This window comes from Megalobrama amblycephala, linkage group LG21, assembly GCF_018812025.1.
Source record: "Megalobrama amblycephala isolate DHTTF-2021 linkage group LG21, ASM1881202v1, whole genome shotgun sequence".
In the NCBI taxonomy this organism is placed as follows: Eukaryota; Metazoa; Chordata; class Actinopteri; order Cypriniformes; family Xenocyprididae; genus Megalobrama; species Megalobrama amblycephala.
In genome coordinates, this window is record NC_063064.1 from 15585856 (window position 1) to 15612414 (window position 26559).

Below are 26559 nucleotides of genomic sequence, written 5' to 3' on the forward strand. Positions count from 1 at the left end.
ATAAAGCCAGGTTCAAAATTTTGGATATCTCTTTTTATGCATAAAGCAAAAAATACTGTCAACAGCTGGGAAAAAAAAAAAAAAAAAAACATTTTCACCATGTTTTTAGGAATAAAATGTTGTATAAAAATAGACAAATTATATAGAAATAAACCCCTCTGTAAAAACCTTCAAATATAGATATTAATTAAAACAACGTTTTTGCCTGTAGTATTTTGACAATCACCATTTTTATGCATATTAGAGTGTCATTCTACTAACATCAAATTGTATAGAAAACATTTGCTATTGAGATTTTTTGTATGGCACTGATAGTTGCTGCTTATGTAGAGCGTTCCAAATCAGTCACTTATGAGGTGCCATGATGGTTAGAATGCTGCCTTGTAAGATTAGGTTTTGGAACAGAGCTATAGTCTGCCTGTTTGGACGCATCCACTCCTCATTACCCCGATTTCTGAATTCTAAAAGTGTCTTGATACTCATTTAATTCACACAATACTGTCTGACAGCTGGAGAAACCTACTGGAGCTGTGAAACAAAGAGAGATTCACTAAGAGCAATGAATTCTGGGAGGTGATGAGGGAAGAGATGGAGTGAAATGGAGGGTGTAGGGAATGAGAGGGATGTGAGATCAGGTGCTCTCCCTCTCTTTCTTTCTCTCTCTCTCTCTTTCTCTCCTGTCCTCATGCCAACTCTGCCCCTTAGGTGTCTGTAGTTCCTCTTCAGGCATCTGGCTTCAATCTCCACTCATCCACTCATTTTTCCCTCTTTTTCTCCTTCCCTACATCCTCCATCTCCTGTTTTCTTTATCTCTGTATCTCTACACTTCTCTTCCCACATTTACCAGTGTTTGTTTCTGTCAGCCTTCATCTCTCTCTCCTTCCATTTATCTCCTTCCCTCAATCCTTCTCTCTGGCTTTCGGTGTCTATCTCTCTCTCCATTTCCATTTATTTCCTGCTATCTGCCATCCCCCTTTTATCGCTCTCTTGCAGTGCTCATCTCTGGTGCCCTTGCGTTCTCTCTCTCATTAAGTAATATCCCCAGGCCTCTGCCACAGCGTCTGATGCTGAAGCATTCTGAATTATTTTGCACATTTTTTCTACCTGTAATATTTATTTGAAGGCCAAACGATACTTAGTGAATCAGTATGACATCTATCATCTGGCATCAGACGATCTTGCTGTTCATTTTAATTGGTGTCATTTTATTCTCAAATGTTGTTTTTGTGGACTAGATGCTCGTGGACAGGTCTCTCCGCACATGTCGAGTGTTTGGCTGCTGTTGTTGGTGGGTTTGAGATGTGATGAGCTGACAGGGGTAGAAACTGCATATTGCCTATGCCCACAGTGGAAGCCTCAAGGAATCACACGGTCAAGGTCAAGGTTTTTCTTGGGGTCACAACCCATCGCCCCTCGCTTGAATCAGAGGAATGTTTCTTTAGTTAAAGGTATAGTTCACCCAAAAATAAAAATTCTGTCATCATTTACTCACCCTTATGTCATTTCAAAACCATAAGACTTTCATTTACGAAAGGAATGAAAATATTAATGAAACCTGAGAGATTTCTGTCCCTGCACTCAAAGTCTTTCAAGCTTCAAAACGTTCATAAAGACAAAAGTAAAAGTAATCCATATGAATCAAGCTGTTTAATCCAAGTCTTTTGAAGACATATGATCACTATATATGATGAACAGATTTAATTTAGGCTTTTATTTAGAGCTGCGCGATTCATCGCGATTAAACCGCATGCGATTTGGCAAAGGCTGCATTTATTTTATGCGCAGCTTGTCAGAGCTGTACGGCTCTGTGATCAGTAGTAAATGCTTCTCCATCTGAAAGCCAGAGGGCGCTCTCGTGCAGGAACTCTAAATATGCACTGCAGTAGAAGTAGACAACATGTGTCATATCGCTGTAGCTGAATAAACAGAAGATTGAAGTAATTTGATTGATTAAACATGACTAATAAACAAACAACTGCATTATTCTGTGTAAGAAGCCACATCATCTCACAGAAGGATGCTAAACTGTCGTTATGAAGGGAGTTTGGAGTAAAAACATTTTATTAAATGTTGTCTTTTGTTGGACAAGATGTTAAAAAATGCTTCTCATGTCTGGAAAGATGTTTGACGCGTGTTGCTTTTTCAAATGTACATTATAAGCGACTCAAACTCGCAGTGCTTTCAGATGGATTAGCATTTGGAGCCATACTTTATTCACAAGCTGCGCATAAAAAAATAATCACATCTTTTTTAAAGATTCCAAAAACCTAGCTATGCATACAATTTGCTGCAGTTTCCAGCTGAAATGACCACTAGTGGCAGTAAATACACCAACAACTTTTAGTCCTTTTCACACAAAATTATGACTACAAAGGCAGATTATCGATTAATAAACATTTATTTTTATGTGGTTCCTTGCACAATACTATATTATTACCTCAAAATGATTTTACCATAGCACATGATTGTAAACTAATACATTTGGACATTTCGTCCCCTTGGATTTATAAGGTTCTATCTGCATACTGAGCAGTACTGAGATATTAAGCGTCAAAGTTTTTGCATTCCATTCAAATTTTGTAGATAGAACCTTTTTGTTTTCTAAATAAAAAGTCCCAAAATGTACACAACATTAAAAAAAACATCACATAATATAAATAAGTTGTCACAGAATAAGAATATGTGAATAACTCAATTTTGTCAATAATGTCAGATAGAACCTTATAATTCCGGGAATAAAGGGGACGATTTTCATCACATAACCAGCTCCGTATGTATGGCTTTTTAAATATAGTAAACTTGTTCGATAGTGCACCTGGTACACTTGTGATCCGGAGCGTTCGGATATGAGTTGTGATAAGAGAGCTTAAAGATGTGTAGACGCAAGCTGAAATGGCATGGCTGCTTCAGAAAATGTGTATTTGTCTCATGTTTGTTCTTGATAACACTATCAGTTAGGTTTAGGGTAGGGTTTAGTGGTATATACATAATAGAGCATTAACCTTTCACTGGACATTTAATTTTTGAACTGCTGCATTACATACAACAGCCATAAAAAACCATAATAATACATTCCCAGATTCACGTTCATCTGTTTTGAATAAAAATGAATGCGCCTTTAGCACCACTCACTGGACTTTGAAAGTGCTGCGAAACATGCAAGAAGCGATGTAATATAATTTTGCAGAATGTCGCCATACGCACACATTTCCAGTGAGCCTGGGTTGGGATTACTTTTACAGTGTCTTTTTATACTTTATGCCTCAACTTTCAATGGATGGATTCAAAGGATGAGAGAATATTAATAATATCTTTTGTGATCTTTTGTGTTCCAAAGATGGGTTTGGAACAACATGAGGTTGAGTAAATGATGACAGAATTTTCATTTTTGGGTGAACTATCCCTTTAACTACAGTGGGTACGGAAAGTATTCAGACCCCCTTGAATTTTTTCACTCTTTGTTATATTGCAGCCATTTGCTAAAATCATTTAAGTTCATTTTTTTTACTCATTAATGTACACAAAGCACCCCATATTGACAGGTTTTTCTGTCAATATGCTCAGTTTGGCCGGACGGCCAGCTCTAGGAAGGGTTCTGGTCGTCCCAAACGTCTTCCATTTAAGGATTATGGAGGCCACTGTGCTCTTAGGAACCTTAAGTGCAGCAGAAATTTTTTTGTAACCTTGGCCAGATCTGTGCCTTGCCACAATTCTGTCTCTGAGCTCTTCAGGCAGTTCCTTTGACCTCATGATTCTCATTTGCTCTGACATGCACTGTGAGCTGTAAGGTCTTATATAGACAGGTGTGTGGCTTTCCTAATCAAGTCCAATCAGTATAATCAAACACAGCTGGACTCAAATGAATGTGTAGAACCATCTCAAGGATGATCAGAAGAAATGGACAGCACCTGAGTTAAATATATGAGTGTCGCAGCAAAGGGTCTGAATACTTAGGACCATGTGATATTTCAGAGATTTTTTCTTTTTTAATAAATCTGCAACAATGTCAGTGTTGCAGTGTGCTGTGTGTACATTAATGAGGAAAAAAATGAACTTAAATGATTTTAGCAATGATTTTTAAAAATGTAAGGGGGTCTGAATACTTTCCGTACCCACTGTATCCCTTTATCCCTCAAGTTGTTCCAAATCTGTATTCATTTCTTTCTTCTGCTGAACAAAAAAGAATATATTTAGAAGAATGTCGGTAGCCACACAGTTGATGGACCCCAAAGTTTTGGTTTTTTTTCAATCAGTGGGGCCCATCAACTGTTTTGCTACCCATATTCTTCAAAATATCTTCTTTTGTGTTCACCAGAAGAAAGAAATTTATACAGTTTTGGAACAACTTGAGGGTGAGTAAACAATGACAGAATTTTAATTTTCTGGGTGAACTATCCCTTTAAGTACAAGAAGTTCAAAACTAGTTTGAATGACAACTATCTTCTAGAGAGAATAGGATAATACTTAATATAACAAACTTGAAAGTTGTTTAATGAGGATTCACAGTGAACAGCTTCAGAGAGCTGTCACAGCTGCTGTTTTCAGGAAACGTGAAGAGAGATCACACAATCACAGATTTTTAAGGGTGCTGACAGCTTAGTTAATCGCACATTTAAAATAGGGTCTAGCAACGCTTACGGTCCATACTGAGATGGAGAGCTGGGAGGGAGAGACGCAGGACAGACCTCCATCCATCTTTCCTTGACACCTCCCCTAAGTAATACACACTAAGAATCTCTCATCCGTACATTAGACACTTTCTCTGACTGAATGAACAGTGAAGGGAAAACAGAGCGAAATTGAAAGCAAGACTAAAATCAAATGAACTCATTGCTCATCCACCCACTTGATTACTCTTGATACTTTCTGAAATTGTCAAGTTTCGAAAGTTTTCCCCCCTCCAAGCAGGCTTGAGCTCTATAGCGTACACGTCGTTGTCCATTGCAGCATCCGTAATTATACAGTGCAGCTGAAGAACAACTCCGCCGGTTGGGTTGTCTTGTCTTAGCTCAATGCGTATGACAGGTCCTAACAGAGCAAGTTAACCCAGATGACACCAGCAATTAAGTCCCACACTCAGCACATGCTCTCGCTCCCAATAACAAACACTTGTGTCACATATCACTGAGCCGAGAGAAAATTACCCACAACTGGTTTACGACAGGCTCGCACGACCTGACACTTGTGAGGGTTTGTTGATTCAGTCAGCGGTTTGTGAGAGACTTGCTGAATCTGTTTTTTGGAAATAGTACAATGGGAAGAAAGAAACTAACAATAACTGATTTGCTTGCAAGTGTCTGAAATTCGTAGAAATCTTTTGCTAGTTAAACGCAGACAAACGTTTCATTAAAGTAAAGCTTTAAAGCTGAGAATATGAACATCGGAATCAACTTTTCATCTGCGTTTTATGGGTTTGGGCCGTGGAGTTCAACTTGTGCTTCTTCCAATTGCGTGTTTGCGACAGACACAGCACATACTCACCATCTTTCGAGCAGAATTCATGAGTTATGTGCTAGAACTAATTTGTTTTGTTTTTCATCCATCCTATCTCTCTCTCTCTCTCTCTCTCTCGTTCACCCACACAGACTGAGTCGGAGCAGGGTAGAAATGTTCTGTGATTATTTGCATTTGACAGAGGCATGAGGCAGTATACATCTTGCTGTAGTAGACCCTCAGAAACGTAAGCAAGCTAATTAAGCGAAATTGCTTGAGGGGGTGTAAACCTAGCAGATATATCGCTTCCAATTTGAAGACAGCTGTATGTTTTATTCATGTAAAAACCGCATGAATATGGAAAGAGCCGGCGGTTCTTCAGAGTAAAGTGCAATAGTACTGCATTTTAAGATAAATACAACTGATCTCTCTCTGTTTTGAAGCACCATGATGACTGAAATGACAATTATGATGATGATGATGATGATGGTTTAGAAGAAGACGATGAAGACAGTGGACCTGAGAGTTCATCGCCACAGGAAACAGCATAAATATACCACAGGCTTTATAGTCCTTGTGAGGCATTAATGTTTATGTTCTGTGATGGTATGGATCTATTTTCCTTAGGACGCCATAAAATCACGTCTCTGTAGTCATGTTTTTCATCTTGGCTCAGTGTAGAGGTTTTTGTTTCTCTCTAGTCTCTATTTTTATTTTTATACACTCTCTAAATCTCTCACCACAGATGCTAATACTGTTATATTATATTATATATATATTAAGTTTGGAAACATTACTATTTTTAATGTTTTTGAACGAAGTCTCTTATGCTCATTAAGGCTGCATTTATTTCATAATAAATACAGGAGAGAGAAAAAAAACAATAATTTTGTGAAATATTATTACAATTTAAAATTATGGTTTTCTATTTTAATATACTTTAAAATACAATTTATTTCTGTGATGCAAAGCTGAATTTTCAGCATCATTACTCCAGTCTTCAGTGTCACATAATCCTTCAGAAATCATTCTAATATGATGATTTATTATCAATGTTGGAAACAGTTGTGCTGCTTAATATTATTTTATAACTTGTGATACTTTTTCAGGATTCTTTGATGAATAAAAAGTTTAAAAAATATCAGCAATTATTCAAATTAGAAATCTTTTGTAACAATATACACTACCGTTTTTTGTTTTTTTTTGAAAGAAATTAATACTTTTTTTCAGCTCTGATGTGTTAAATTGATAAAAAGTGATAGTAAAGATTTATATTGTTAGAAAAGATTTATATTTTGAATAAATGCTGTCCTTTTTAACTTTTTATTCATCAATGAATCCTGAAAAAAGTATCACAGATTCCAAAAAAATATTAAGCAACACAACTGTTTCCAACATTGATAATAACTGAGTATCAAATTAGCATATTAGAATGATTTCTGAAGGATCATGTGACACTGAAGACTGGAGTAATGATGCTGAAAATTCAGCCTTGCACCACAGAAATAAATTATATTTTAAAGTATATTAAAATAGAAAACCATAATTTTAAATTGTAATAATATTTCACAATATTATTGTTTTTTCTGTGTTTATTATGAAATAAATGCAGCCTTAATGAGCATAAGAGACAAGTGTTTCCAAACTTTTGACTGGTAGTATATATAGCTGAATTTTTACATAAGTTAAATTTGTCCTAAGCATTTTGTATATCAATATTTCTTTTTTATCTTTTTCAAACTTATTATGATAATTTAACAAAATGTTTGTTGAATGATTATACATATTCATAATAATGTTGAAAAAGATAAAAAAGAAATATTGATATAATATAGTCACAATATAGTTAATATAGTCACAGTTATCATTTAATGACCTTTGTGTCGTCTCGTCTTAGTCATGGAAAAAAAAAGTTGTTGATTGCACCTCATTTTCGTTAATGAAATCAAAACTAATTTCTGTTATATTATTGTACAACTCAGCAAAATGTGTTTTAGGGCTTCTGTAATATATTTATTTATTTAAATAATAAAAAAAATGATCCAACAAACCAAAGAACTTTTATGTTTGATATGATTTATTTTAAGTTTTTTATTTATTTATTGGTTTCAAGAAAGAGCTGTTTACAAAAATTCAAATGCAAACTTTTGACTGAAGTGAGAGTTGTTTTTTTTTTTTTTTTAAAGGCAAGCCTGTCATTAAATATGAATAGTGTTAGTAGTAATGAATATCTTTAGCTCTTCCAACTCACATGCCTGACTTGAATTGAAATGCACTGAATATTGAAGAAAGATGTAAATCCATTATCCTTATAATTAATTCATTTCTGTCATAGATAATTTTGTCAACATCAAACTACTGCATCTAATATGGTGCCTATGAGATGGTCATACTTTTTAATGAATTATTTCTTTACGTATATTTAAAGAGAATTTTGCTGAAATGTTGTCCTTGGTTCTAAAGCACCAATGTGGATGTGTCTGTCCTCTAAATTTCTTCCCTCTCAAATTTCCACCACAGTAATCCACAAATTATAAACAAGAATCACTTTCCTTCCCTCTTTTTTTCTGTCAGTACACACACATTCATTTAATTTCAAACTCTTTTTGAACTAGTCTCCAGAGGATTTTTTTCATCAAACCGGAAGCAGTAGCCTATCGAGAAAGCGGACTCTGATTTTGCACAGATCAATCAGTCACTCAATCATGTCGTCTACTGTCCTGTCCTCTGCTGGTCTCTTGCACCCCGTCCAGGAAGGGACACAGCACATTTGTTTGATCTCAACAGAGTGTTTTTCTGCTTATCAGTAAATGCAGCTGTGCATTCCAGACAGCGTGCAGCCGGAGAGACGGGACGGCCCTGTGATGTTTTCATCACAACAGCCAGTAGATATTACTCGCTCTGTGCCTGTCTCTCTATCATTCTCTCCTTTCAACGATTTAAACTAATAAACCATGAAAATAAACCGCCATCTTTTTTTATTTTTATTTTTTTTATTTCAAGTATCTGAAGTATATGTGTAAGTGTCTTTGCCAATGATGGGGAGTTGCAAAGTTAATGTAGCACTGATATTAATTTTATTATTTTTCTGAAATTTCAGAACACTTATTGAGCTACCAATGAGTCACATTTATAATCGAGCGGAGTCAGGAAATAATCAAATAAACTCTCCTAACATGTTCATTTGAATAATTCATTTAAACAGTTCAAAAAAGTTCCTGAAGAATCCCTGCTGTGTGACATTTACATCTAGTTATCTAGTTAAAAATGATGCAAAATCAATTTTTAAACAAGTACATAACCTGCCAGTATCTCCTTACATTAGTCCGATTAACAACGATAAGCTTGTAATAATGTTTTCTAATTCGGGTGGTACTGGTGGGTTTCCGCGGGAAATTCGAGCATGTCGCCGTTCGTCTTTGCATCATTACGTCACGTCTGTTTACATAAAGAAGGAGTTCCAGCTAGTAGGCTATATGGCATGTGAGGGCTGCAATAATTAAACTTATCATTTTGATGGCGGATTGTAATCCAGAATGACAATCATCAGTGACAAGTGGAGATTCACCCGGAGTCAAAAGCAAAAGACTTCGGACTGCAGAATGACTACAGAAATTGAAATCTACAGCTAATACTAATACACACTAAATATGCAATTCTGATGTTGCTAATGTTAACAATTTGAGAACAAAGTATAACAGTAATAATAATTTGCTAAGCGATCGTTAGATTTAATCACCATTGGCAGCGCGATTTATTGTAATGCTTTTTTGTCAGTTGGTCAGATCAAAAGTGGCAGACATGATACTTACTTGTTCAGATGACATTTTCAGGTGAAAATTCTTATTTATGACGTAGAATCTGTGATTCCAAAGTACAGTATCCACACCGATGTGGTGACTGACAGCAAACATTGGATTGATCCGCGCTGAGGATGCAATTGCAGATTACAAACAGAGATGGGGACAAAGAGGCAAAACTTACAGACTGCAGCTTTAAGTGGTTCGTCATGTTTTCAACTGTTATAGAAATTGAGATGTTTAGTAGTTGCATTTGGTGTAAAGTTATTGTTATTTTGGTAGATGTACAGCATCTTAAAAATGCATCTTCAGTGTAGTTTTTTTAGTAGCTTGTGGTGAAGCTAACTACTTTAAGAATGGTTGGTTTGACTGTTAGTCGATTGCAGTGAAACCAACTTTTAATATAATCTTTTAATGTAGATTAATTGGTTATTCTTATGTCACTAAGTAGATAGTGACCTAGTCTATATTAGTATGGCAGCTTTTGTTAGCGGTTTGGAGTGTAGAATACTTTTTCAAGTAGCTTACTACTTATTCGTTTAGGCTATAGTAGGCTACCTTGTAGTGTCAAACTACTCTTTCATGTAGCTGACTACTTTAAAAAAAATAGCTAATCAGTCCTTATTAGTATCTTTTGTAAGTAGCTTGTAGCGTAGCAAATTACTTGTCAACTAGCCAACTCCTTTAATAGCTAGTATTCCTTGTTAGCTAATTTTGTTGCTAACTAGATTAAGAATAACAAATAAGTCCATGTTAGTATAATAGTTTTTGTTAGTAGCTTGTGTTGTGGCAAAGCTACTTTTTTCAAGTAGCTAACTACTCTACTATTACTCTAATAGCGAAGTAGTAGTTTGTTTGTTTATAGCTTTTGTTAGTAGCTACCTACTTTTTCATGTAACTGGCTACTCTACAAGGAGCTTGACCTCAGTGTAACCTCAGTGCAAATTATGAGTACCTTGTATCTTGGGAAGCTACAGTTAGCCTCCACTGGAGCACTGGTCTCTACTGAGCATGTAGCAGTGTGTATTTGGCTGTAGTCTCTGCTGGATGGTTATGCCATTACAGTAAACAGCATCTGGCAGACACACTTCATAACCCCTTTAAACTGCAGATTACTGAGCTGTAATGAGCTTGTGTGCTACAGCCTGCCGCACATTTGCACCTTGGGCTGTGGGTATAGCTAGTGTGTGATATTCTTTCAAGAGCCGTGTGTAACAAACAAGATATAAAACTTAGCCCTTACACTGTGTGTAATGCTAACTTGAACTATATTGCGAAACTCCGAAGCCATCCCCAAAAGCTGGCGAGTCCAAGAACAAAACCCTCATTGAGTTTTTTTCCTAATAACCAATGCATTTATCCTTGCACAAGCCACTGAACTCCAGGTTCCTCCAAGTCAACTGTCCCTGTAGTACATTAGCCCCAATTCTGACAATATGTAATGTGTTTGAAAAACATGTATTTGTTTTAAAAGAATTTGAGTGTCTCAATGTGTCATCACTTCATCTTAGTTCCTTGGAGAGGCCCCAGAGAACGCTGTGGGTGTGGTTGTGGCCAATTTGACTGTCAGAGACAAGGATCAGCCTCATACACCCAACTGGAACGCCGTCTATAGGATTACAGGAGGAGATCCAATGGGCCATTTCGCCATACGCACTGATGAGATCACCAACGACGGCAGGGTCATAGTGGTTAAGGTGGGTGTGTCTAGTTGGTTACATTGTCAAACGTTATTCTTTGTTCTCAGACTGCTGATCTTTTGATTTGTTCTCAAACTCTGCATATTCAAACATTTAAGTCTCTCATATGTGACTCTGGACCACAAAGCCAATTATAAGTCGCACGGGTATATTTGTAGCAACAGCCAACAATACATTGTATGGGTCAAAATTATCGATTTTTCTTTTATGCCAAAAATCATTAGGATATTAAGTAAAGATCATGTTCCATGAAGATATTTGGTAAATTTCCTTCCTTCCTTTATTTATTTTTGTAAGTAATATGCATTGCTAAGGACTTAATTTGGACAACTTTAAAGGATTAGTCCACTTTTAAATACACTTTTCCTGATAAATTTACTCACCCCCATGTCATCCAAGATGTTCATGTCTTTCTTTCGTCAGTCGAAAAGAAATGAAGGTTTTTGAGGAAAACATTCCAGGATTATTCTCCTTACAGTGGATTTCAATGGCTACCAACAGATTGAAGGTCAAAATTACAGTTTCAGTGCAGCTTCAAGGGCTTTAAACGATACCAGATGAGGAATAAGTTTCTTATCTAGCGAATCGATCGGTCATTTTCGAAAAAAATACAACCGTTTATGCTTTATAAACAAAATATCACCTTGAACGTACTTTCCGCTTCCGCATTCTTCATAACGCTTACGCTGAATGTCCTACGCCTTCCCTATTCAAGTTACGGAAAAAAACGAAACTGGCGCCACGTTCGTTCCGTAAGTAGAATAGGGAAGGCGTAGAACATTCAGCGTAAGCGTTATGAAGAATGCGGAAGCGGAAAGTACGTTCAAGGTGATATTTTGTTTATAAAGCATAAACGGTTGTATTTTTTTCGAAAATGACCGATCGATTCGCTAGATAAGAAACTTATTACTCATCTGGTATCGTTTAAAGCCCTTGAAGCTGCACTGAAACTGTAATTTTGACCTTCAATCTGTTGGTAGCCATTGAAATCCACTGTAAGGAGAATAATCCTGGAATGTTTTCCTCAAAAACCTTCATTTCTTTTCGACTGACGAAAGAAAGACATGAACATCTTGGATGACATGGGGGTGAGTAAATTTATCAGGAAAAGTGTATTTAAAAGTGGACTAATCCTTTAAAGGCGATTTTCTCAATATTTCGATTTTTTTGCACCCTGAGATTCCAGATATTCAAATAGTTGTATCTCGGCCAAATATTGTCCTATCCTAACAAACCATACATCAGTGGAAAGCTTATTTATTCAACTTTCAGATGATGTACAAATCCCAAAAATTGACCCATATGACTGTTTTTGTGGTCGTGAGCACATATGTGAAATCTTCTTATCCACTGTCTATCCTCTAGCCCATCACTGAGTCTTCAGACATGAAGCAGCCTTACCTGCAATTATTATTATTATTATTATTATTATTATTTTTAAATAGCAACATTTCCACTAAGAGATGATTGTTAGAATGTTCTTAATGCAAATTACCATTCCTTATGATGATCTTTTTATCAAAATCATTTACTACAACTAAAATATCCATACTTAATATAGAATAAATCCTGTTCAATTTAAGGAATCATAAAAATGATCATTTAAACTGCTAGAAATAGTTTGAAACTACAGTGTCTCATTTATTCATTGAAATGAATTACTTGTCAACATTACAATGAATACTTGACACATTATTTTTGAATGTGTTGACCCATTACTTTGCATGGTAATGGAAGAAGCAGGATACTGCACCCCAACACAGGTGAATATCTCCCAGATATATACAGTATATATATAATGCATACATTTTTTATCTTTCCCTGCAGTTTCATAGCCTGTATCGCTTTAATATTTAAGAGTCAGTGATGTGTAACTTTGTGTATGCATATGTTTTGCACACTTTCTTTGACCATTTGCATGGTGGGGTGTGTGTGTGCGTGCAAGAGAGAGTAATAGAAGCCCTCGGCATACTTAAAAATGTATTTCTGCCTCTTTGGAAGTGTTACACAGCTGTCACGGTCACATGCGGATCGGCACACCACATTTCTATCCACGGAACAGCTGATCCTCTCACACTTGTCTTCCCGTCAACTCTTCCTAACCTCTACTCCAGGGTTCACTTCATCTTCCAACTCAAACCGAGTCACTTTCTGTTCCTCTTCTAACACTTTTGGAGTCTTTTTTAAGCCATTCAGCCTGACAGTGAAGAGTTTAATGTCTTTTAGTTGAAATGTTTTTTGCAGTTTCAATGAATGGATTCATTGAATCATGTTTCCTCCTACAAAAAAGCTAAAATCACCTTCACATTGTTGGAGCACAACCAAGTTCTTTGAAAGTTTAAGGAATCTCTGTGTTTGTGTGCAGCCAGTCGACTATGAGAGGAACGGAGCCTTCATGCTGATGGTGGTGGTGTCGAACCAAGCTCACCTGGCCAGTGGGATCCCCTCCTCGCCGTCCTCCTCTGCTAGTGTTACTATCACAGTGCTGGATGTCAATGAGGCCCCCGTGTTCCCGTCCAATCCTAAAATCATCCGCTTTGAAGAGGGAGTGCCTGCTGACACCACCCTGGCTACTTTCGCTGCACTGGATCCAGACCGCTTCATCCAGCAGACTATCAGGTAGAGAGGAATGACAGGAAGTGCGTTTGTCTGTCTGATTGAAACTCAGGATGTCAATCTTTGTCAGCGACCGTAAATGTCAATCATTTATATTCTTACTTGCTCAAACACACACATGAGTCAATGAAAAAGTATGTCTGAGATGAAAATTCAGTTTAGTTCAAAAGTGCCAAGTTGTGATTAACACTCTCTTTGTATTCAAGTTGGTTTCACACATTTTTGGTGTGGTTTCACTGATTTAATGATTCAATGTCAAGTGGTGTAACCATCAAGTACAATTTAATACATTTTGAACACACTCTTCAAAAAAGCTCTACTTTCAGATATTTTAATTATATTTCTTAAGCTGTTTTACAAATACCAGGAATTTTTTGAATAATGAATATCATGAAGTTTTCTTGAATGTTACTGGCCAAAAAAAGTCACTTTACTAACCTATATGTAAGTGTTCAGTAACACTCCGCATTGCCTGAAAGCTTATTTTTGTTCTGACATTTCACATTTTTATACGCTTCATAAAAACAATATTGTTGCTTTCAGAGTTTCAGAGTCTTATTGAATGATCAATTGACTCAGCGATGTTTATTGATCATTTAAATACAGCACTCATTAGCTGAGTGACACACATGAATAGCAAATCAACTGAGGTGTCCACCACATGAAGTGTAGTATAGTCCACCCACTCTGTTCACTTTTCAAATTTCTGCTGAATCATGCTTTAAGTTTTAAAATTCCCATAAATCAATGAGGACTTTATTTGACAGGTGAGTTTAAGAGACATTTTTATAGAAACCAGGCTTAAAACAAATCCATCACTCTCAGGCGCAGGCCAGCCCGGACTTTGTAAGCAAACACCAGAAGTACATGCAATTTCCATACCGTGCTGTATGTCAAGTGATGTAGCACGTATCGTTCGCACCATTAGCACCCCTGGGAGCAGCTAAACGCTTTTAATTGACTCTCTCCTGTTCTAGTCCCTTGGTTGTGCCTGGGTTGCCAAGCAACAGGGTGAAAGGTCATTGAGTAATGAGCCGAACCATTCCCCACACTACTGCTTCTATTGTGTCTCTCCCTCTCTCTCTCTCTCTATCAGTCGTTCACGCTTGATCTCTCTTGATTTCTTTTTTTTTTTTCCATGACTCAAAAGTGTGCGGGCAAGATGCCAGCTTGAAGTATTGATCCAAAGTTTGCCTCCATGCACGTTCACTCACACACTCGGGGGACCTTCACTAGACTTGCTCCATAGATCACTGTGTGCAAGGAACAGTCCAATCAATACAGTCCACACTGTGGCGCTCTCGCTCTCTGAATCTATCAATGTTATAGGCTCAAATAAGTCACAGGGAAGTGCTTAGCAAACAAAAGGCCCTGACAAACATACAACAAGAAGAGTGGGGTTGGTTTTTCAGCAATATTAGCAGTATTGCTATATATAAATTTAGCACTATAATATTCCATGATAATATTCAAACACCAGTAGCAGTCAACGGAGTCGCATTCTTACCAACTTTGAGATCTGGTCTGGCAGATAAATAGGCTGTAACTGTTTTTAACTTCAGTGTTTTGGATTAATAGTGCAGAAGCCTGATCCATTACCCAATAATATATAGAAGAAAGATTATGTGTCACATCTGTGATTTGATTGAGTGTAAATGTTTCCACATTTCTCAGTGCAGATCCATTGATCAGAACAGAGCCCATGCTGCGACTGAATGAGGGACATATCTTAATAATCCACATGCTATATCCTCATAACAGGCTAAATATGATTTTAACGGCATTTAAATGGATTGATGATCTCAAAGTTCTACATTATTACCCTCAGCCATACTGTTACAGCATAAATTATGATTGAACGTTGAGCTCTATACAGAGTCTTGCGGATGCTTATGGATTTTTATCCAGAGTAATCTGATGAACAAATGCTTTTGGCCTTCAGGTACTCGAAACTGTCAGATCCAGCCAACTGGCTGAAAATCAACAGGACCAACGGAAGGATCACCACCACGGCGGTGTTGGATCGTGAGTCGCCGTATATGAAGAAGAATATATATGAAGCAACCTTTTTGGCAGTGGATAACGGTAAGAAAATTGGAAAGTTTGGACGAAATCAAAACTTTGAGTGTGTGTTGATGCATTAAAGGTGCTGTGTATGAAAAAATGGATTTGAACGATTGAGTAGGTCAGCTTGGAGAAAGGTTGGTTAGCTTGAACTTCATTTGTCCCACAGAGCAAAAAAGCTGTTCACAGCCTATCGATTCATAACCTATCAGCACTGGGGCATTTTTCTATTCTGATTGGATTTCATTCTCATGCTCTATTCAACCAAGAAGGTGTTCCAACAAAGCTGCTGTCCAATCACAGTTGATTTGCTTGTCCATTTTTACACAAACTTTCTCAAATGGAGAGACTAGATTGCTTAGTTGTTGCTTCACACCCTCAGAAAACTTTAGGGAATCAAAAAATGTTTATCCTTATTGCAGGTGAACCTGTATTTAATGTAGTCTAAGTTGTTTATTTTACCTCATATAGTTTTGTTAATGTTTTTAGAGGATAAGGGTTCTCACACCAAGGTTGATGAATCTAACTTGCCAAACTACAGTACACGCTAATCGTAATGTGAATTAAAGTACAGTCAAGCTATTGTTTTGAATCAGAAAATAGCTATACTACCAGGGGGATTAGAAAAGATCATCTTTTCAAGATTCGATCTGCAAGCATCAAAACACACATATTTACAAAAACATAGTCCAGTGACTTAAATCTGTGAATTTTTTAACCTGTTCATTCACCCTAACCATCCAAACGAACCAGTTCAATAAAATGAATCAGACCATCGAATGCTACATAAAAGAGAATACAGCCTGAATTAACCAATTCACTAGAATGAATCAGACTTTATATCAGAGGGGACAGTCTGTATGAGAAGTCTTGGATCCAAATCTGCCTATGAGAGAGAGGCCAATGTGACCGAACAGATTCACTAGAATTAATCAGACTTTCGAACGCAACATATGAAAAGAAAGAAAAAAAAGGCTCGCTTAGGACAAACCAATTCACCAGAATTTATCATACTTCCAAATGCTACATTTAGCATCGTATGGATCATATGAAGGGGTCATATGTTGCCATTTTAAAAGTTCATTATTTTGTTTATTGGGTGTAACAGAAATTAAGTTTTATTAACAAAGTTCGGGAGGAGCACGTTCAGATAATCTACCCAATCAGCGCAAGGAGGCCTATATATAAATAGCTGACTCACCTCTGTCCCAGGACAGTTTTCCAGCATCCCTCCTCCACCCTAACTCCTCATTCTCGACTGTTTCTATCCCAGCCAGGGATGTGGGTGAGTACTCTGGGTTCGGGCCACATTCTGAGCCAAAACACCAAATATAAATATGCATCTATTCGATTATATATAAGTGTGAACTTGTGAATAGGTTAACATGCCTTAATGTTCAAAAAACAATTTTCAGATACTGTACATTATTGCAGTACCTCTATTACCAGTCTGTCTTCCAAAAAGCCCAATGCGCTCTGATTGACCAGCTGATCCAGTGCGTTGTGATTGGCCAAACACCCGAAGCATATGTCGGAAATATAACGCCCCTTACCATAATTGCAAGGCTTCTTTCTTTGCATATGCCTTTGGGTGGGCTAACATTTCACATTGTGATGGAGACGTAATATCAGGACTTCGATCGAGGCATTTGTGGGAGACTATAAGCTTTGTAACTTTGCAGATGTTATATACATGTACAAACAGATAAATTACACACTTTAGGAAAAGGAAAACATTAAAAAGCATCATATGACCAGATGAGTTTCTATAATTTATCTGCATGTTTGTTTTTAGTCAAAATATGAAAAGAAGAAACTAAAATTGCTTAACAGGGTATTGCTTCACAAGCTTAGAAAACTTCAGGGGAGGTTGGTATGATTAGGAAATCGACCAATCTATCTGCCTGTCCTGGTGTGATTTTCCCAGAAGTTTTCAAAGGTGTCTGTAGTGGCAGGCCTTGTCAGGCATCCTATCTGAACAAAGGCATATTGGCCTAAATCAATATGTCTTTGGGGACCGGCGCTTTGTCTAGCAGCTGATACAGATGTCCGGGGTTGACGGGTTGTATTTTGGACTCACATTGGACCTTCTAATAACAGAATTTGACAAAATCAATCTTTATAATATGTAGCCTGTTACTCAGTCAGAGCTCTGGGAATGATACAGCCTTGTTTTCCACAAATGCCCCTTGTCTGTGATGGCAGATTGTGTTGTGAGAGCCAGTATGTATATATCTGGCCTCTGAATGCTATGTTTTGTCTTTGATTCACGCACAGCCGTAGGGAGCAAATGTGTCTGTTTCTTCAGGCAAAGTTATTTCACATATCTGTCCTCTGAGAGAGCCCAGCTCTATTAAAGAGAAAACAGCTTTGTGAAATATTTATGTGCAGTTATCATTTCTTATATCTGACACGACTGAGAGTTTTCAGGACAAATACATAACAGGGTATCCGCGGGGCATTGAAAAGCATTAAAAGTCATTAAATGGATTTTGTGAAAATCAAGGCCTTGAATGGCATTGAAAAGCATTAAATTTCATTTATACAGGCATTACATTTTTTAGATAGTTTTGAAAAAAAACTACCAGTTTATTTTGAATAAAGCCTAAATAATTAATGATTTGCTGTTGCAAAATATGTACATTGGTGTGATACGCACACGGAACCAGTTTGGTAATTGCCTCCGGCCGGTTTGCCATAACGCCGGTTTAGACAGCGGCGGGCTGGGAACTGTAGACAGAAGGCTGCATCAGTGTTGCCAACTTAGCGACTTTTCAGGCCCCTTTTGCGACTTTTTTTCCTAAGAAAGCGTGTTGTGACAAATACAGCGACTTGTTAACCTGATCTAGCGTCCGAGACCCCCTGGTACAACCGCACGAGCACGAGATTGCTTTTCTGCCGCAGGCGCAGGAATTCGTTCCGCCTTTCTGGTTCAGCATTGAGGATGTGCGCTCAGTCAGAGAACAAATAAAATAGATAGGCCTACTATTGCTTCTAACCTGAGTGATCATTTTACGTGTACATATAGCTAAAATCACTGCAAATGTCTATTTTATGTGTATGGTGATTTTGTCAGACAACATCTCGATTAGGCTATAAATCAGGATTTTAGTGCTGGTTTAACACGTCAGGGCTCGAACTTTACTCTCCCGACCGGACAAGGACCTTATTAAAAAGTCAATACCAAAAAAACAAACAAACAAACAAACAAAACAAACTTGGTAATCACCAAAACGGGAGTATGAAATATTTATTTCATTTAGTGTTAGTGGCGATCCATAGTGGATAATAATAGGCTGTATAATGTACTGACGATAACAGTGTTGCGCTGTTGAGGCTCGCGCAGCATCTCGAGGAGAAATGGAAACATGAGCAAAGCACACAAAAAGAAACTTGGTTAAACATACTGCAGTAAAAATTCAAAATGTGGAGTTTACTGGTAAGTAATATCACACGACCTGTTTTGCTAAATAGGCTACCATCACGATTAAAAATGTGACACTGATTTCATACAACAGTTCAGTTAACAAATAATTAATATTAAGCCACTTACATTTTAGAAGGAACATTGACTGTTTTTGTTCTATTTTAGCACCAAAAATCGTTTCAAACAAAGTTCACAGCAGTACTACCAAAGCGCAACTCTCAGCCTTGTTTTCATTACTGATTCAGCGTTTTGAACGAATCGGTTGAGTCAAAGATTAAATGACCCATTCATTCTTGAATGAATCAGCCATTGGAATGAATCATTTGAATGAATGAATCAGTGACACTCACTTATTAAGATGGTTACTTGACGCCACCTAGTGGTGGTTTAGTTTCATTTTTAAAATATAATTTCCCCTCTAACATTTCTTATTTGTATTTTCAAAAAATATTTTAAAAAATTCCATAACATTATTTAATGCAGTTGTAATCAATCAAAAATATGCAGATTTACATACGTCAAAGCTGCAATATTCTGAAAGGATATTGCTTCAGAACAAATTTGTTTCTACCAAAAACAAAAAAAAAAATTCCGGACAAACTACTGTTTTGCTCGTACAAGACAAATATATAGATGAAACAATTTTATTGGGAGTTTGGCTTAAAATATATTAAGTGAGCAAAAGTGTAGCAGCAGAGAAGCAAACAAATGTAAAGGGCTGACACTTGGCAGAATGCGAATGCAACAATGACATGATGAAGTTTCTAATTGCCGTATGTCGTCATCTATCGACATTTAGCGGCATATATATATGGCATTAAAAACTGAGAGTTGCCATTAAAAAGGCATTAAAAAGCATTAAATTAGATTTGATGAAACCTGTAGAAACCCTGCATAAAGTTTACGACCATAACCCCTTGACTATCATTATCCTCTTTTTGTCTCATAGGTTCCCCTCCTGCCACAGGAACCGGTACTCTCCAGATTTATTTGATAGATGTGAATGACAACGTGCCTGTCCTAGTTCCTCAAGAGGCTCTGGTTTGCGAGAGGTCACGACATGGCTATCCGGTCAACATCACAGCTTCGGATTTAGATTCAGAACCCAATGCCGGCCCATATGTCTTTGAGTTGCCCTCTTACCCCTCTTCCGCCCGCCGTAACTGGACCATTTCACGCCTGAATGGTTAGATATGGATTTTACAGATTACAAATTCAAAGTATTTCAAGGCTTTTAACACTTCAACGGGTCATTTTAACTCTAGTTAATGTGTTAATAAAGCTGAATAAATTGTGAAAAGTGTTTTACAAATACATTGAAAATGTTTCTCTTCAGGCTAATACATCTAACATTAATAGTCGATAGAAAAAAAAAAAAGATAATATTCAAATATTTGACTTTGTATTTGCCTCAATACAGTGACAGTATAAAAGCCAAATGTTTAATTTTAGATTTAACTTTCTATCTCTATCTAGGGAATTATGCCCAGTTGAAACTGCGGATCCCGTACCTGGAGGCAGGCATGTACAGAGTTCCCATTTTAGTTTCCGACTCCGGAAACCCTCCCCTGTCCAACACCTCCATCTTGAAGGTGAAGGTGTGTCCCTGTGATGAAAACGGAGACTGTACTGTGATCGGGGCGGTGACTGTGGCCGGGCTGGGAACTGGAGCTATCATCACCATCCTCATCTGTATCATTATACTGCTCAGTAAGTGATGGATGGATCAGGGGACAGATTGATGGTTTGATTTATAAATGGATGGATGATTAAATCAGAGAATGCAGCAAAACCAAATCTTCACAACATCAGCAAATTATGATTAATAACCTTTCAACCTGTCATTTAATATTTGATTATTCATTTTCATTTAACTGTCAGTCAATGTTTTCTCAGCTTTATGAACCTCTCAGCTTTATATTATATTATATTATATTATATTATATTATATTATATTATATTATATTATACACACTGTTTGGTAAGCATAAGAGTCTTCTTCTGAACGGGTGCTGTAACAGTGGACTAACACATATTACACATATATTAGTTATATATAGTCAGAAATTGTTTTGTTTTCTTTGGTCATGTCTTATCTTGCCTAGGGCATCAAATAAGTCTAGACTGCCACTGATGCCCCCTCAAAATTAGAAAATAGGTGCATGATGCCCCTGTATGTGTGTTTTTTTTTTTTTTAGGTATGGTTCTGTTCTTTGTGGTGTGGGTGAAACGAAGGGAGAAGGAACGTCAGACAAAACCCTTATTGATCGACCCTGAGGATGACGTCAGAGATAATATTCTGAAGTATGATGAAGAGGGAGGAGGAGAGGAAGATCAGGTAAGTGTCACACACGCCATGCTTTTATCAATTGACGAGTCAAGGCTGTTTTTAAATTTTCAATAGTTTGCTGCTTCTTTGTCTGCTGCAAGAGCATTTCTGACCTTGTTTGAGACTTGCACTGGTATATTTTTATATATGTTGCAGGATTATGACCTGAGTCAGCTGCAGCAGCCCGAGTCTCTAGATCACATAATGAGCAAGCCTGCAGGTGTGCGGAGAGTGGACGAAAGACCCGTTATCCTAGAATCTCAGTACCCTGTTCGGCCAACTGTACCACACCCAGGGGACATCGGGGAGTTCATCATTGACGTACGCTTCCTCTGTTTCTTATCATGAAGATAATCTAGTTAGGCCTTAGGTTTGACTAATGCCTGCAGAGGGGCATAGGAAATACATTTTTAATTCACAAAGAGATTGGAAAGCTGTACTTAAAAGGGTCATAACAATTTTCTTCTTTGAGGTCCGCATATGATCTTAGTTTATTGTGGTAGAAATAACTTCATCACAAATTTGAATCTTCCGTCTGACCTTTAGAATCGGTTTGTTTGTTGCATCTGTGCCTTTAAGAAACGTCTTTTGAACAAAGAGAGAAACAAAAAAAGATTGTAAGTGGACTTCTGACAAGAAAATGTAATCAATTCTGTGCTGAAAAGTGGTGTATGAAGTGTGATTAAAATGATCAAAGCAAAAAAACTTTCTCAGCCATATGCTGCTTTAAGATATTTAAGATAAGCAGGTGCTACAGAAGAATAAATGATAAAAATTCACACATTTGATAGAATAATAGGAATAATCTATCCCAGTTTGTCCTTATTTCCTCGTCGTGACTGGGACAGTGTTATTTTCAGTATCTTCAGTAATATTTTCAGTTTTCATTAAAATTTTTAGTAATTTTGTTGTGTGCACTTTTTCCATATTTATTAGTTTTTTATATTTCTATTTAACTTTAATTTATTGCAGTTTTACTGATTTTAGTATTTAAGTTAGTTGCCAAGACAACATTTCTCTTTTTAAAAAAAAAAAAAGTTTTTAACCCTTTAAATGCATGACTGTTTCGCCAATCATTCTTACATATTCGGGTCTTTATCGACCCGGATCTATATCTAACACGGAAGGATCTCTCCCTGTCGCGATAATATAAAATTCCTCTGATATTAGAGTAACAATTACAGAAGAATAAAATAAATCATATTTTGTTACCTTTTGGAGCTTGAAAGTGCTCAGTTTGAGCAGATGTTTTATGCCATCATCACTGTCCTCGTCAGAGCTCATTTCCCAGTAAATTCAGCAAATAATGGGCTAGTGTCTTTTTGAAGACTCGAATATGAGCCCATTCGTGATCTCAAATGTTTTCTCACAACTATATAATTTTCAACATCTTCAAAATCAATATTTCTATCACTAACAGCTTCATCAGATCCATCCAGTATTTGATTGCGTTCAGTACTTGCTCTGCAGTAAATCGCTGAGGCATTTCATGTTTTTCTTATTATTTCGTTTTCTGTCTAAATGAGTCGTCACTTCAGCATTGTGTTTCAGACATTGCCACCTTGTGGAATAAAGGTGAATTGCACTTATTCCGTCATCTAAGATTCAATTATTGTTGTGCAGAAAAAATACACGTACACTCATACATACCTCGGGTCGTTTGCGACCCTATACAATTTTTACAAAAAATGAATACAAAAATACGCATTCTTTTATAATTTTATGATTTTTTTCTTTTTATATTATATGAATTGATTGAGGAATACCAAGAAGGTTGATGTCTAATTTTAAAAAATGAATGAGGAGGAGGAGGGTAGTGAATGGAGGGTAGCGAGGTATGCATTTAAGGGTTAATCTAATATTTCTATTTTATTTTATTTTATTTCAGTTTTATACCAATTACCAAAACCAATTTTGAATAGTTATAGTTAATGAGAACAACACTGCACTGGGCGAACAAAGTTTCTGATCCATCATTGACAACTAAACGTGGATGGACATGTGTTCATGAGATATGCCTGATATGAGAAAGAATGAAAAATGAGTCATTTTTGCAGCTTAGTTTCAACAAATGGTCATTTTTCCCAGAGAAGGAAGTTACAGTGCGTTTTCACAGTGCATCAAGGTCTTTCATCTCGAATGATCGAGAGAAATTTGATTCCTCCTGATGTGACCTCTTTAAGCGCTTTACAGCGGTAGCTTTTAAAGTGTTTTGTTCGCATCTGTTCCACCAGCCTTGTCTCATGTTCTCTCTCTCTCTGTCATATTAGGGTCTGCGCGCGGCAGATAATGACCCCACCGCTCCTCCCTACGACTCCCTGCTGGTGTTTGACTACGAGGGCAGCGGCTCTACAGCGGGCTCCGTTAGCTCCCTGGACTCCTCCAGCTCTGGGGAACAGGACTACGACTACCTCAATGACTGGGGTCCTCGCTTCAAAAAGCTGGCGGACCTCTACGGAGGAGGGGGAGAGGACTGAAGTTGGGAACTAGAGGAAGACGGAGGGGAACAGAGAGGGCCAGGAGGGACAATTGGCTTCTCGGATGTTTTATCGAGAAGCCGTACGCCAAGCCTCCGACGTGGGCTGGTTATCTCTCAACAAAAGTTCCTCTGCACGCTACGGAGGCATTGAGAGGGGAGGATATTGCCCTGCAGCCTGCTCTGGACCTTTGCTGCAATCCACAAGTATTTTATGGCTTTTTACAATATTTCGCATTGTGGTTTCTTCAGTGTTGTTTTGTCATTCCTCTCGGACCGCCTAGAGGCTCAAGATGGAATCGAGTTGCAACGGGGGCGGCGAACTCTCAGCGTGCGGGAATAAAAAAAAAAAACGAGTGCGCACGCTCGTTTTTTTTTCCTTCGCTTTATCACTAAAGAGAGTTCCACACACTTTTTCTCTCAACTTGAATTTCAGTAGAACAGAAGCACTGTTGTTGATAAAGTGCCTTTTGTGGTGTGTTTTGTATCGGACTCCTGCAATCTCAGGGTCGGTTGCCATTTTGAAAAGTTTCTTCTGTTGGGCACACACTCCCCCGTTCCTGTCTGCCCCTCTCGACTACCTTTTGCTTTCCTTTCATCCCTGCATTAAAGGTGCACAACACCTCTTTGATTACTATGTGGAAAACAAACAAAGGAAACGGAGAATGTTTTGTCAAAACTTTTGTTGATAAACACAGGACTCATTTTCCCTTAAGAAATCTCATTTTCCCCTGATGAGAAATTGGAACGTATGAAGTACAGTGATCCAATTCGAAAAATCATTTTTTTGTTTTCGTTTTTGTTTTTTAAACTTGACCGACCACGACCATATAATGTTATGTTGTATAATGGTTGTGTAAAAAATCAAGGTCTTTATTTTAAAAGAAGAAAAAAATATTACTGGAGAATGCCTTTTAGCTCATACTCTTGCCTGCCTTGTACGATTTTGTGTTGCGTTTCCGATTTGTAAAGGTAATTTAGGCATGACAAGTTGCCAGACAGTGAGACTAAAAGTGATGGCTGAAGAAACCCGACTCTAAAAGGACTGCATCAGAAGAAACCTTCTTTTTTGTCTTGAACATTCCCCTTTTCTAACTTTATAAGTTGATTAAAATATTATACGTGCATGACTTCTTTCAAAACAATGTCTCAAATCTCTCGCACTTGTTCCTCTGTGGTCAGAATGTGAAAAGTAGTTGGCAAAGAATATACACCATACGGAATAAATATAATCTGAAAAAATAAAAAAGCAAACAAAAAAAAAAAAGATTCAAAAATGTTTAAAATGCTGTAAAATACTTTTTTTTTAAACATTTGCTGCTCTTCAAGCTCAGAGTTGGGCTAAATGACAGTGTCTGGGCCTGTTTGGTTTTTGTGTGTATGAGTGTGTTTGTCTATATCCTGCAGGATTTTTAAATTCTCTTTTTATATGTTTGTCTTTTGTATTTTTTTCTTAGGTTTTACGTTCTGCAGCAGCGTTCATTTTTTGTCTTATCTTGCGGAAGAAAGTGTGTCTCGTATGTTCTGTCCCTGGATAATGGTTGAAACCTGCATTGCAGAGAAGCTTACAATCATGCCTGCTCCACCATTCAGTGTAACTGATTTCTCTTTCCATTCATCTCAAATATTGGATGTGCTTTAGAGAATAAACAATCACAGTTTTGTTTAAAAAAAAAAAAAAAAACATGAAAAATTCTCAGTCTCTGTCCTGTCCATAATAGGCTCATGTCTCTTTTCTTCTCCCTCATACTTCCATGTTTCTTTCAGCTGCTTGTCATAATATTTTCCGGGCATGAGTGAGCATTGCTTCACACCATTAAGTGACAATTGAATTTTGCTGATATATCGAGTATGGGATTTCTGATTAAGCCACAAAATAAGGCCATTTTAAAATGGCAGCGTGATAATCATTAGAACTTCTGAATTTCCATGCATTACCATTAAATTAACATTGACTTAACATAACTTTGGACGACTGCTCCTCCTACACATTTGCCTTCAGAAGCATTAATAATGAACCACTCTGTCCAGTGATGACAACACTTATCTGATAGAAAGTTTCCCAGCCTTTTTACATGTATTTAAATGAGCCATGAATTTCTTTCCCATAACCCAGTGAAAGGTCAGTGTACTCAAAGGGCATATGGCATAATTAAAACATAAGGCCACCACTAATGACGATTCTCTGGGAGGGGATTAAAGCTAAAGACCATAAAAATTTAGGAAATTACAATTGGGTAATGAGATTAAAAATGTAAGAGTGAATTCTCTTGAGAGATTTTACAGTTCCAATTGAATGAATCAACTGATTTTGTTGCGAATAATTTTGTTTTATGCTTTATTTTTACTACGACTATCAAACAATTTAACAACATTATAATTGAACTAACTGCATGATATATTGATTAAATTAATGTAAAATGAAGATAAAAGTTCATATATTATTTTCATATCACGAACCTATCACCTTGCAATCCATTTAGGGGCCGTCCACTCAGGATGAGTCTTGTATTCTATCCACAATATTTATTAATTGTTTATATACAGAGAGACATCTTTTGTCTGTTGCGTCACATGTTGTTTTTTAAAGCATCTTACGCCATGAGCACCACATTTTGTCACAATCAAGCAGGTCAGTTCTGGCAGGTCACATCACATGACGACTCACGTCTACCTATAGGTAGTTGAAGTCAGTGAATGGCACATTCTTAAAC

The 26559-nt window shown here is 37.1% G+C and overlaps 1 protein-coding gene across 2 annotated transcripts in view; it reads left to right on the forward strand.

The window, feature by feature from the left end:
- Positions 1 to 25124, forward strand: part of cdh4 (cadherin 4, type 1, R-cadherin (retinal)) — a 299485-nt gene extending 274361 nt beyond the window's left edge. For both annotated transcript variants that reach the window (XM_048172488.1, XM_048172490.1), the window contains 8 exons: positions 10745 to 10930; positions 13299 to 13552; positions 15492 to 15634; positions 19990 to 20226; positions 20517 to 20750; positions 21239 to 21378; positions 21526 to 21690; positions 23640 to 25124. In XM_048172488.1, the coding sequence (XP_048028445.1) occupies positions 10745 to 10930; positions 13299 to 13552; positions 15492 to 15634; positions 19990 to 20226; positions 20517 to 20750; positions 21239 to 21378; positions 21526 to 21690; positions 23640 to 23846 (1566 nt within the window). In that variant the 3' untranslated portion in view covers positions 23847 to 25124. The remainder of the gene's footprint in view (positions 1 to 10744; positions 10931 to 13298; positions 13553 to 15491; positions 15635 to 19989; positions 20227 to 20516; positions 20751 to 21238; positions 21379 to 21525; positions 21691 to 23639) is intronic.
- Positions 25125 to 26559: the final 1435 nt, after the last annotated feature.